This window comes from Myxine glutinosa, chromosome 10, assembly GCF_964187855.1.
Source record: "Myxine glutinosa chromosome 10, kmMyxGlut1.1, whole genome shotgun sequence".
NCBI classification, from domain to species: Eukaryota; Metazoa; Chordata; class Myxini; order Myxiniformes; family Myxinidae; genus Myxine; species Myxine glutinosa.
This window is the reverse complement of record NC_136270.1, coordinates 134,909,416-134,922,360: the sequence shown is the minus strand read 5'-3', so window position 1 is coordinate 134,922,360 and position 12,945 is coordinate 134,909,416. Positions and strand designations below refer to the sequence as shown.

The following is a 12,945-nucleotide window of genomic DNA, read 5'->3' as shown; positions in this document are numbered from 1 at the left end:
CCCCCTCCCCGCCATCACGGCCGTCTCTCCAACTCACAATCCCACGAGATATGCGGAAAGGACGACCCAAAGTCCCAAACCAATATAAACATCATGAAACATCATTTGTATATAAACATCATTTAAAGTAAATAATGATCTCGGCCAAAGTTCAAACGACGTGAGTTTAATCAATCCCTGAGAGAATTCCACATAGCTATTTGGGCGGTGTATAAGCTAACAGATCGCTGTCTCCATCGATCTTGCCAAGGCTGTAACACCTATCGGCTCAAAATCATTTTAACTGTTGATTTGGAAGTTTTTACAATGAAGGAAACGTGAACAATGTTGTTAAAAGTTTATTTTGTGATTAATTTGTGATTGGGGTTATGATGTTTGGAATGAAAAAAGAGATACCGATAACCGAGTTCAAGTCATCGACACGTACACCGATATATATATATCGATGAGTTCCAGTAAATGACGACATGCCGTGATGGTTTCCACTTTCTGAACGCGGCCTTCGCGGATCGCCGATGCAGACTCGCCCCGGACCCACGATCGATGCTTCTTTCCGTGAACGAACCGTTGGTTTGCGTTTTGTATTCGCCGGATCTGCATTGCCTGTTTGCTTCCGGCCTCCCACCCGTGCGCAGCACGCAGCACGCAGCACGGGTACCTCACGAGTCCATGCAATCTGTGCAAACGAGTTTGTGAATGTGGGGTATTGATTGGTTTTGTGACGTCACATTTCATGAACGACGAGCTTGTTTGTGTCGACGTTGCTCGCGTTTGTGATGTCACAATCCATAACTCCTGGAGTTTCGTGGACGGCGGACGTCGTCTTGTTTCCTCGTGTTCTCCTGGTCATTCTCCCGACAATGGCGACCCCTTTTATGAAGATTTTGTTGAGCGGATTTCTTATAGCGATCTATTTGGTCCACGAGGAGTACTTTGTCTTTGACCCCGAGCGGCAGCCATTGACCTTTGATGAAAGGGTTCGCAACTACCTTTTCAGCCTGATTATGAAGGTAAGGATGGTTACCTTGTTCGAGTTCCGTGCTCCCGTCACACCAAGCTTCATGGAATATCCCCATGTGCTGTATTATTCCAGACTAGCAGAAGTACCCGGCATTGCCGGGCGGGGGAGGGGAGGGGAGGGGAACGGGGGGGAGAGTGGAGAAGAGTGGGAGGGAGAGGGGAGAAGAGTGGGAGGGAGAGGGGGAGAAGAGTGGGAGGGAGAGGGGAAAAGAGTGGGAGGGAGAGGGGAGAAGAGTGGGAGGGAGAGGGGAGAAGAGTGGGAGGGAGAGGGGAGAAGAGTGGGAGGGAGAGGGGAAAAGAGTGGGAGGGAGAGGGGAGAAGAGTGGGAGGGAGAGGGGAGAAGAGTGGGAGGGAGAGGGGAGAAGAGTGGGAGGGAGAGGGGAGAAGAGTGGGAGGGAGAGGGGAGAAGAGTGGGAGGGAGAGGGGAGAAGAGTGGGAGGGAGAGGGGAGAAGAGTGGGAGGGAGAGGGGAGAAGAGTGGGAGGGAGAGGGGAGAAGAGGGGGGGGATGGGGAGGGGCCGGAGGGGATGGGGGAGGGGCCGGAGGGGCCGGAGGGGATGGGGGAGGGGCGGGAGGGGCCGGAGGGGATGGGGGAGGGGCCGGAGGGGAGGGGAGGGGGGGAAGGGGAGGGGAGGGGGGGAAGGGGAGAGGAGGGGGGGAAGGGGAGAGGGGGGGGGAAGGGGAGAGGGGGAGGGGGGGGGAAGGGGAGAGGGGGAGGGGGGGGGGAAGGGGAGAGGGGGAGGGGGGGAAGGGGAGAGGGGGAGGGGGGGGAAGGGGAGGGGAGGGGGGGGAAGGGGAGAGGAGAGGAGGGGGGAAGGGGAGAGGAGAGGAGGGGGGAAGGGGAGAGGAGGGGGAAGGGGAGAGGAGGGAGGGGGAAGGGGAGAGGAGGGAGGGGGGAAGGGGAGAGGAGGGGGGGGGAGGGGAGAGGAGGGAGGGGGGAAGGGGAGAGGAGGGGGGGGGAAGGGGAGAGGGTGAGGGATGGGGGGGGGGATGGGTGAGGGATGGGGGGGGAGAGGGTGAGGGATGGGGGGGGGATGGGTGAGGGATGGGGGGGGGTGGGTGAGGGATGGGGGGGGATGGGTGAGGGATGGGGGGGGATGGGGGGGGATGGGTGAGGGATGGGGGGGGGATGGGAGGGTGAGGGATGGGAGGGGGGAGGGTGAGGGATGGGAAGAGGGGGGGGATATGGGAGGGGGGAGGGAAGAGGGGGGGGATATGGGAGGGGGGAGGGTGAGGGGAGGGAGGGGGGAGGGTGAGGGATGGGAGGGGGAAAAGTGAGGGATGGGAGGGGAGAGGGAAGAGGGGGGGGATATGGGAGGGTGAGGGATGGGAGGGGGGAGGGTGAGGGAAGGGAGGGGGGAGGGGGAAAAGGGAGGGGGGAGGGGGAAAAGGGAGGGGTGAGGGATGGGAGGGGGGAGGGGGAAAAGGGGGGAGGGTGAGGGATGGGAGGGGGGAGGGGGAAAAGGGAGGGGGAGGGGGAAAAGGGAGGGGGAGGGGGAAAATGGAGGGGGAGGGGAGGGGGGACGGAGGGGGAAGGGGAAGGGGGAGGGAAGGGGATGGCCAGTCAACAATGACGTTGTAGTTCTCATGGTCGGAGAGCAGCACAACAATCGGACATAGTCCTGCATATTCGCAACAGCACGAAGCGGATTTTGGAGACTCACCGATCCTGTGACGTCCTCCAGTACCGGCGTTGCCGGGCGGGGGAAGGGAGACCCGTACATTCCCAACCCGTACATTCCCAACCCGTACATTCCCAACCCGTACATTCCCAACCCGTACATTCGCCCTCTCGACTCAAGCTCACTCGGACAAAAGCCTCGCACAAATTACACCGTGAAGGCCCAATGGTCATGTCTATGCCACAAATCACGGGCGCACTGAATTGAAAATATATAGAACGCTCATACTCCATGAAAAGTGAAGCCGCCGTGTCGCCATCTTGGTCAGCACGACTCGACCAACTCGCTTCGCGGATCTCGTTTTGTGCGGCAAGAAACTGCTCCAATCGGTTATGGAAGGGTTGTGGAAAGACGTTTCACAGCTGTTTCAAAGACATTTAATTCATATCGCACAAAATCGATACAAAACACGATCGCATAAAAGGTGAAGTGACGTGTGACAGGATGGAACATCACGTGAGCGCTCTGAGCGAATCAGCTAGCTGCTCTGAAACCGGCTGAGATTAGCGGGTACTTCGCTGAAATGCGCTGAGGTAAATATGAATAAAAAATATGGATCGTCAAATATTTTGAGTTCGGCCATGTTTGTCCCACGCTCAATGGCCATGTCTATGTCAAATATCAAGCACGTAAGCCTCTCCGTTTAGGAGTCTATCGGTAACATTACACACACACAAACTGTGTTTTATATATATAGATTATGTTGTTGTTGAATTGCGGATGTTGAGGGATTCCTGGGATCTGACAGGTTGTGAAGAGGAAGAGGTGCTGCCATCTTGACGGGGTCGGGGTGTGTTCACGGTTACGTGCTCCAAGATAAACGGACTTCGCGCGATCAATCGGATTGTTTAGCGTTTGTCGAGCGACATAACAATGGCGACGATGATGGCGGAATGTTCGATTACCTCACCGGCGCCATTTTTGGCTTTACTGGGCGAACCGCCCGTTCCGTGACCCAGGTGGTTGTCCTTTCACACCTACCTGATCGCAATGAGTGTGCAAGACGCGGCCGATTCACGGAGACGTGCTTTGCTCGTACACGACCTGAGCACGGAGGGTAAACGCGCTCTCTTGAGACTGGGCCCTGCACCCACCTGGCCTGAAGCCACCGCCAAGTTTGCTTCACGTTTCGGACCCGCTCAGAGCGACCCTCATTCGGCGGTTCATATTCCGAAAACGAGGCCAGCGGCCCCCGGGTAGTCAATTGTCCAATCGGTGTCTACATTGAGAGAATTATCACTTCCACTGCACGACGACATGATGAGAGATCACCTGATGCAGTGTACAGGTACAAGTACAAAAACAAAGTGAGGGACAGACTTTTACTTTGCAGTTTTAGTTTTACTCGAATCTGACGAGGTAACCTTGACTCGAGCCACAAAGATAACCAGTCAAGTAGAAGCAGCTTACCACAGTGCATAAAAAACTTACCGGAACACTCTCACCTGTTGCAGGTAATAGGTATAGATTACTCGATTCAGGGAATTCGGCAAACTCTCACCCCAAATGGTATGAAGCTCACAGTACAACCTACGCAGCAGCACCCGACACACATGTTCTACACTGCATTGCATAAATTGTGGGTCCACCTGGCATGAGTCCAGGGCTAGTAATTGCCCTGCCCGGGGTCAACAGGGCAGAAATTGTGGTTCCACCTGGCAGGAGTCCAGGGCTACTAATTGCCCTGTCTGGGATCAATAGGGCAGACACTATGGGTCCGCCTGGCACGAGTCCAGGCCTACGAATTGACCTGCCGGGGTCAACAGGGCAGAAATTGTGGGTCCACCTGGCAGGAGTCCAGGGCTACTAATTGCCCTGTCTGGGGTCAACGGGGCAGAAATTGTGGGTCCACCTGGCACGAGTCCAGGGCTACTAATTGCCCTGTCTGTGGTCGACAGGGCAGAAATTGTGGGTCCAGCTGGCACGAGTCCAGGGCTACTAATTGCCCTGTCTGCGGTCGACAGGGCAGAAATTGTGGGTCCACCTGGCACGAGTCCAGGGCTACTAATTGACCTGCCCGGGGTCAATAGGGCAGAAATTGTGGGTCCACCTGGCATGAGTTCAGGGCTAATAATTGCCCTGCCGGGGGTCAATAGAGCAGAAACTGTGGGTCCACCTGGCACGAGTCCAGGGCTACTAATTGCCCTGTCTAGGATCAATAGGGCAGACATTGTGAGTCCACCTGGCCCGAGTCCAGGGCTACTAATTGACCTGCCCGGGGTCAATAGGGCAGAAACTGTGGGTCCACCTGGCACGAGTCCAGGGCTACTAATTGCCCTGTCTGGGATCAATAGGGCAGAAATTGTGCGTCCACCTGGCAAGAGACCAGGGCTACTAATTGCCGTGTCTCGGGTCAATGATCAGAAATTGTGCAAAAATTTAACCACTTTGCCAGGTGGTATCGCTCCACCTCACTACAAGCAACCACTCAACCACAGACCTCTGACACCGCTCCGGCCAAAAATCCATACTGTGCTGTCAACCTCATCAAATTTTAAAATGTGTATTGTATTTCTCAATGACATGTGCATACCTCTGCTCGTGGGCACTGGTGCCAAGGTGTCTTTCCTGAATTTTGAAACATACACGGTGTTTTTCTGATTTGACCCTACAATGCTCCTCTACCACCCTCGCTGGTTACTGACATGCCAGAATTGATGTGATGGGTACATTGCAGGTGTCGGTGCGTTATGGTACCCGGTCTCTTGCTACGTTTACATTCTACATGACAAAAACCGATGCTACTTTACTGGGCCTCGATTCGGTCACCTGCCTTGGGTTTACCTTGATGGACTATTGTGGCACGGCCATATTGCAAGTCTCCTCACCCTGGCAGAAACGACGGCATGCACTCTATGATGGATTGGGCACCTTCTCTGCATTCGTTCATCAACCCAAAGTAAATCCTACTGTGGCTCCGATCATTCCTCCACTACGCCGTATTCCACTTGCCTTGTGGGATCAGGTAGCCATGGAATGGAACCTCCTGCTGGTTTGAACCTCCATTATAGAGCCCATCAATGCACCCCCTGAATGTCCAACCTTGTAGCAAAGAAAAAAAAGTCTGGGGGACTTAGAGTTTGCTTGGACTGATGTGCAGTGAGCAAAGGCACGGGACACAAGCCACTCCGATTGTACAGGTGGTTGGACCAATTCCAGCAGGTACAATTTATAGCTTCAGTTCACCCCTGGGCGTCACAATACCGTTGCAGACCACCGATCCAGATCAGGTATGGCTGCTCACACCAGTTTTGAATCAGAAAACACAGAGCATGATCTAATCCAACTGTTGCATGGACCCCTCCACAATGTGGTGCCCCTTCCGAAGCTCCAGCAGGCATATAAGGAGGACTCTCTTCTCTATACCTTGCGTGCCTACATTATAGAGGGTTGGCCGACCCGAGTGGTGGACAAACTGATACCGTTTTCCAGGGTCAAAGACGAACTATCCTGGTGGAGTTATTTTTGTGTGGCACGAGGACACCGCACAGTGGTGCCACATATGCTGCATCTACAGGTGTTAAATTTGGCTCACGAAGCTCACTTGGGCGTGCTCAAGGTCGAACAACGCTGCTGTAACCTGGTGTGGTTGCCCGACATTGACCATGACATTGAGACATCGGTAAAGGATTGTGCAGCTTGTTTAATCAGCGGCAAGGCTGGACACCCCTTATCGCTTCCATTGCAGCGAGTTTCCTGACCGTCTCACCCCTGGGAATACCTGCAACAGGACGTTTGTTGAGAAATTTGGGGTGTCCCTCACCATCAACGCTACATGGTGGTCGCATATGATTTACATTCCAAGTGGCTTGAGGTTGTTCCCGTGGGATCAGTCACTTCCCAGACCATTGTCCACATCCTGGACACACATTACCACGGATCATGATAGCTCGTTGGGGGGGAGGGGGGGAGGGGGAGGTGCCTCAGAATAAACGGACTTGTTTCTTGCAATGAGTGACATTGTTTAGCCTCGGTACACGGTGCTGCTGCGAGGTAACACACTTACCTTTCACCTGCCTAGCCTCAGTTCGATTGTACATTCGACTAAAAATGGTCGGGTCGGAATGTGTCCTCCTTCGGCTGGATCTCAAGCCGGCTGTTCATTGTGCTAGCATTAATTGGTGGATGTTAAAGATTGTAAAATACTGCCATAGAGATACAATAAATAGAGGTGAGGGGACGAGGTTGTTGGTGGACAAGGTGGAAGGAAGCTAGTCATGACGTCACACAGTGCTTTTTGTCTCATCTCAATCCCAATGTTAATGATTTGTGCAGAAAGGGCGAACACATACATTTGCTATTTAGTAGGTCAGAAAAACAAGATTACCTGCTATTTACCTGCAAACTGTATCCCTTGAAAGCGATTCGGATACTTTTAATACATTGTTTGAATAATTATTATCATTAAATGAATCTGAACCATGTAAGTAATACACTGTGGTGCTGTGCATACACAACTCGTTTGCCAAAAAGGTAGGCCACAACGCGTGGTACAAACGAAAGCACTTTATTATAAGCTCGCACATCAGCACTGGGCGGGCTCGACCTTCCCCCGGGCGTGTCCGATCGGCCGAAAGGCGGGGCATGTATCTCAGTTCCACGCCCAGACGCTCGCGCCACCCACTGGTGTGTGGAATTATTGATCATTGTGCCCGCCACACGCTCCCCCCCAGAATTCCCGCCCACCTGAAGGGTGAGCTTGCGGGGAAGCCGGATGACCCGGCCGAAACGCCCTCTGGTGATGCGTGCAGGGTTGGGGGGTAGCGGGGCTGGGGGGTGCCGGGGGTCTGACTGCCGGGGGGCGGCCTCGACGCGGAGGCAGAGCTGCTTGCGGGGGGTGGTCCAGATTGAGGTGGGCCGGCTTGAGGCGGTCCACGGAGATACGATCTGGAGCACCGCCGATGTCCATGGTGAAATGTTTGTCCCCGGTCTCCAGCACGCGGAAGGGCCCGTCGTACGGGGGGCCGCAGCGGTGCCCGGTGGGCGTCGTGCCGGACAAAAACGTACTCCGCCGTGCGAAGCTCCGGGGCGACGTGGGAGGACGGGCAACCGTGGTGTGCCGTCGGCACCGGGGTGAACCTCCTGGCGGGCTCCTGAAGGGTGGAGCGCTGTTGCGCCGCGGACCAAGGAGCCGTGGAGTCGGGGATAAATTCGGTCGGCACCCGCAGTGGTTGCCCAAAGACCAGCTCCGCCGAGGACGCGCGCAGGTCGTCCTTGGGCGCCGTCCTGAGGCCCAGCAGGACCCAGGGGAGCCTGTCGGCCCAGCTGCCGTCGCGGAGGCTGGCCCGGAGCGCGGCCTTCATTGAGCGATGGAAGCGCTCGCACAGGCCGTTGGCCTGGGGGTGGTAAGCCATGGTGCGGTGCAGCTGGACGCCGAGCCCCTGCGCCACTGCTCCCCAGAGCTCCGAGGTGAACTGGGGGCCGCGGTCGGACGAGATGTCCGAGGGGGCGCCGAACCGAGCAACCCACGTGGCGATGAAGGCTTACGCGACGTCAGCCGCAGCCGACGCCGCCAATGGCACGGCCTGCGGCCACCGGGTGGTGCGGTCCACCATGGTAAGGAGGTGGGTGAAACCCCACGAGGGGGGCAGAGGTCCCACGAAGTCGACGTGGATGTGGTCGAACCGACGCTCGGGCACCGTAAACGGGGCCAACGGGGCTCGGGTGTGGCGGTGGACCTTTGCGCGCTGGCACGCGAGGCACGTCCTGGCCCAGTCGCGGATGTTCTTCCTGAGGCCATGCCAGACGAACTTCGCCGCGACGAGCTTCTGGGAGGCCTTCGTGCCCGGGTGGGACAGGCCGTGGATGGCGTCGAAAATCGGGCGCTGCCAGCCAGCGGGCACGATGGGGCGAGGCCGGCCGAGGGAGACATCGCACAAGAGGGCCGTGCCCGTGACGTCGAACGGCACCTTGGTGACGTGAAAGCCCGTGACGGCGGTCCGCAAGGCCTGGACGTCGGGGTCGGCGGTCTGGTCCACCGCCATCCGGGCACAGTCGATCCCGAGGTGGACCGCGTGTGCGACGGACCGGGAAAGGCAATCCGCCATCGGTTGTCTTTACCCGCGACGTGACAGATGTCCGTCGTATACTCGGACACGGCAGAGAGGTGACGTTGCTGCCGGGCCGACCATGGCTCGGCGACCTTGGCCATCGCGAACACAAGGGGCTTGTGATCGACGAAAGCCGTGAACGGGCGGCCCTCGAGCAGATGGCGGAAGTGTCGGACCGCCAGGTGGAGCCCGAGCAGCTCGCGATTGAAGGTGCTGTAGCGGCGTTCGTGTGGGCGAAGCTGCCGGCTAAAAAACGTCAGCGGCTGCCAAGCAACACGCACCCACTGCTCGTGCACCGCGCCCACCGCGTAGTCCGACGCGTCGGTGGTGAGGGCGATTGGTGCATCGGGCGCCGGGTGCGCCAGCATGGTGGCGTTGGCCAAGGCCAGCTTTGCGCCCGCAAACGCCACGGCCATCGGCTCCGTCCAGGCGATGTCACCTTTGCCCGGCTTCCCCCGGAGGGCCTCGTGCAGGGGGCGCAGGAGCTGGGCGAAGCGGGGCACGAAGCAGTGGTAAAAATTCACCATGCCCAGGAATTCCTGGAGCCCCTTGATCGTGCGGGTGCGCGGGAAACTCTTGACCGCCTTCATCTTGGACGGTAAAGGGATGGCCCCGTGCCTGGTGATGCTGTGCCCCAAGAAGTCGATGGCGGTGACGCCGAAATGGCACTTCGCGGGGTTGATGATCAGGCCATGCTGGCCGAGGCGTTCAAAGAGCGTGCAGGTGCTCCTCCTGGGACACGCTCGCGACTAGGATGTCGTCCACGTAGACGTAGATGAAAGGTAAGTCGCGCAAGACGCTGTCCATGAGCCGCTGGAACACTTGGGCCGCATTCTTCAACCCAAAAGGCATCCGCAGGAACTCAAAGAGGCCGAAAGGGGTGATGACGGCCGTCTTTGGGACATCGTCCGGTTGTACGGGGATCTGGTGGTAGCCCCGGATGAGGTCCACCTTGGAGAAAACGGTCGTGTTTGCCAACCGGGCGGAAAAGTCTTGAATATGCGGGACCGGGTCGCGGTCGGGGGTGGTGGCATCGTTGAGCCGGCGGTAGTCACCGCACGGCTGCCATCCGCCGCCGGGCTTGGGCACAATGTGCAGAGGAGAGACACGGATGGGTGTTCCATTGGCGGCGAGCAAAGCGGGGCCCCGGCCCGCGGCTTGCTTGTCGGACGCGGAGGCAGGGAGGATGCTTACCTGTGCTCCCGTGGTGACCTTTTTGGCAAACGAGTTGTGTGTGCACAGCACCATACTGGTGACCCCGACTGGTTCAGCCGTCGCTGACCCCTGAACGCGCCATGGCTACCAACGCCGTCTCTGTCAAACTCCCGGAGTTCTGGGAAGCGCAAGCCGACATTTGGTTTGTGCAGGCCGAAGCTCAATTGCAACTCCAGGGCATCACGGCGGACGAGACCATGTACTACCACGTGGTCGCCGCCCTCGGGCCCGGCACTGCCGCCCGCGTCGTGTCCATCCTTCGGCGCCCGCCTGGCGACCACAAGTACGTGGCGCTCAAACGTCTCCTCCTCGCCACGTTCGGGCTCACTGAGGTAGAATGCGCCGACCGCCTCCTGGACCTTCCCGCCCTCGGCGACACACGTCCGTCCGTTCGGATGGATTTTATGCTGTCCCTTCTTGGAGACCAGCGCCTGGATTTCCTGTTCCGGGCGCTTTTCCTTCGCCAGCTACCTGTGCAGGTGCGGCTCTCGCTGGCCAGTTCCAAATTAACAGAACCCCGTGCCCTGGCCGGAGACGCCGACAAATTTTTTGCGGCCTGCGACACGCGGTCGGTGTACGGTGCTGCCGTAGTGGATCCCGGTGCGGAGGCTACAGCGCCCCTGCTTCCCTCGTGGCCACTGCTACGCCCCGTCCACTATCCCCGCCACCACCACCACCGCCGCCGGCACGGCCGAAGCGACCGCCACCGCCGCAAACCTGGTGCTACTATCATGCCAGGTTCGGCCGCAGGGCTAGAACGTGCCGCCCGCCGTGTTCTTTCGACGGGTCGGGAAACGACCGGGCCGGCGCTCACTTGCGGCCATGAGCGTCGGTCATTCCGACAGCCTTCTGTTCATCACGTCGGGGTCACCAGTGTGGTGCTGTGCACACACAACTCGTTTGCCAAAAAGGTAGGCCACAACGCGTGGTACAAACGAAAGCACTTTATTATAAGCTCGCACATCAGCACTGGGCGGGCTCGACCTTCGAGCCTGCATATATGTCCCGGGGCCACGCCTTGCCCCCGGGCGTGTCCGATCGGCCGAAAGGCGGGGCATGTATCTCAGTTCCACGCCCGGGCGCTCGCGCCACCCACTGGTGCGCGGAAGTATTGATCATTGTGCCCGCCACAACACCATGTAATTTTTTCGGGAGCTGTAACAAAAATTTTGGGAGGTATTTCATTCGGTGAAGTTGATCAATGTGGTAGAGGGGTCAATATATGGTTGAACCCCCAAAAAATTGATGCAAAAGGTTTTTCAATGGATTCTGGTACCATTGGGCATGCTAAATAACACTAAAAATCTAGTAACATCTGACTTCCGGAAAGGGGTCATTTTCAAGATGGCCGCCGGGAGCTTAAAATGGCCATATCTCAATTACTAGTACCCGACTGCAAAGCCGCAATGAGCCGGCGAAGCCAAAGCCTCTTGCCACTATTTAACCCATCATGATGGCATCAGTAGGTTAGGTAGTTGATAGTAGGTCGGTGTAGGTACCGTACCTGGTAAGACTTGGTAAAAGAGAATAGCAGACAGTCCTCCCCAATACCTACATACAATAAATGTCACAAGAAGCTTTAGGAAGTAACTATACGATGTGCTCGCTTAAGGCCTATTTTAAGAAATTTTAACTGGGCTTAACATACATTTTCACAGTATGTGTGTAGTCTTCTAACTTCAGTCGCTGTCAGGGCTGGTTCTCTCCGGGCACTGCGGCTTCCTCCACCAGAAGAAGTTAGCTTGCAGTAAGATCAGTGCCGACAGATCAGACGATAGCGCCGTTTCAACAGCAATGTGTGACTGTCGTTAATCAAATTGAGCTTTCTTTCTTTATGTAAACCGCTTATACCGTATTTCTGGCCGTGAAAAACGATCCCCTACGGCCGCGAGATTTCTAAAAAATACTTCTTCGTCAATTTTAGAATATTTGACGCCGTTTTCAGCGTCCGAAACGCGTAATAAGCTTTTAAAAAATATTTTTCAAATGCTCGAATCTCATTGGTTCCGGTGTTTGGTGACGATTTTCGTTGAAGATAACGAGGTTGGTCTTAACGTATTTTAATTACAAATTAGAGGTGCATTAGATTGTGAATCAAACAAAGACGGGTGAAACAAACTCCTATTGAACTTTTTCGCAATTGTTTTATGCAAACTTCCGCATCCGGTCGATGGCGGCCTCCATGGCGTGATTTGGTTTTAGAAATATTTTTTCAAATGCTCGAATCTCATTGGTTCCGGTGTTTGGTGACGCTTTTCATTGTAGATAACCAGGCCCGTGCGGGCCGAGGTTGGTCTTAAAGTATTTAAATAATAAATTGGAGGTGCATAAGATTGTGAATCGAACAAAGACGGGTGAAAGAAACTCCTATTGAACGTTTTTCAATTTGTTATGCATACTTCCGCGTCTGCAAGATGGCGGCCTCCATTGAGCTTCGGAATTCTCAAGCCAAGGCATAATCTGGTTTTCGACATAATACGTACGCGTTTATTGACAACACCGGCTTCGCCGGTATTATTCAACCTAGAAAGGTGGGGGGAGGGGTAGGGGAGGGAGGGGGGAAGGTGAGGGGAGAGGGGGGAAGGGGAGGAAGGGGGCAAGGGGAGGGTAACATCTTTCTAGGTTGTCAGCTTCACTGCTGAGACAAAGTTCTCCGGCAAGAAGGAGGAGGTCCTGTCAAGAGATATCAATAAACAGAGACTGATCGGGATGATAAGTGATGAACTGAAAGAAAGGTATTGCACTGTGGTCAATGCACCTGGAGATGCTGACGTAGATATAGTAAAGGCTACAGTGGAGGCATCTCTTCTACACACCACTACACTGATTGGAGAAGATACTGATCTCCTTGTCTTACTCCTTTACTATGCGCAGGGAGACAGTAAGAGCCTTTATTTCAGATCAGACAAGTCCAAAGCTGATGGCAGTTTTAAAGTGTATGACATCAACCGTCTAAAAGAAATCCTCGGACATGACATG

General features: G+C 55.8%; 1 protein-coding gene across 1 annotated transcript in view; it reads left to right on the top strand.

Annotated features, from left to right (window-relative positions):
- Positions 1–394: 394 nt before the first annotated feature.
- The window catches only part of LOC137433553 (uncharacterized), a 75,084-nt gene continuing 62,533 nt past the window's right edge, over positions 395–12,945 (top strand). The window contains exon 1 of the mRNA XM_078786151.1: positions 395–1,010. Coding sequence (XP_078642277.1) covers positions 777–1,010 — 234 coding nt within the window. The 5' untranslated portion in view covers positions 395–776. The remainder of the gene's footprint in view (positions 1,011–12,945) is intronic.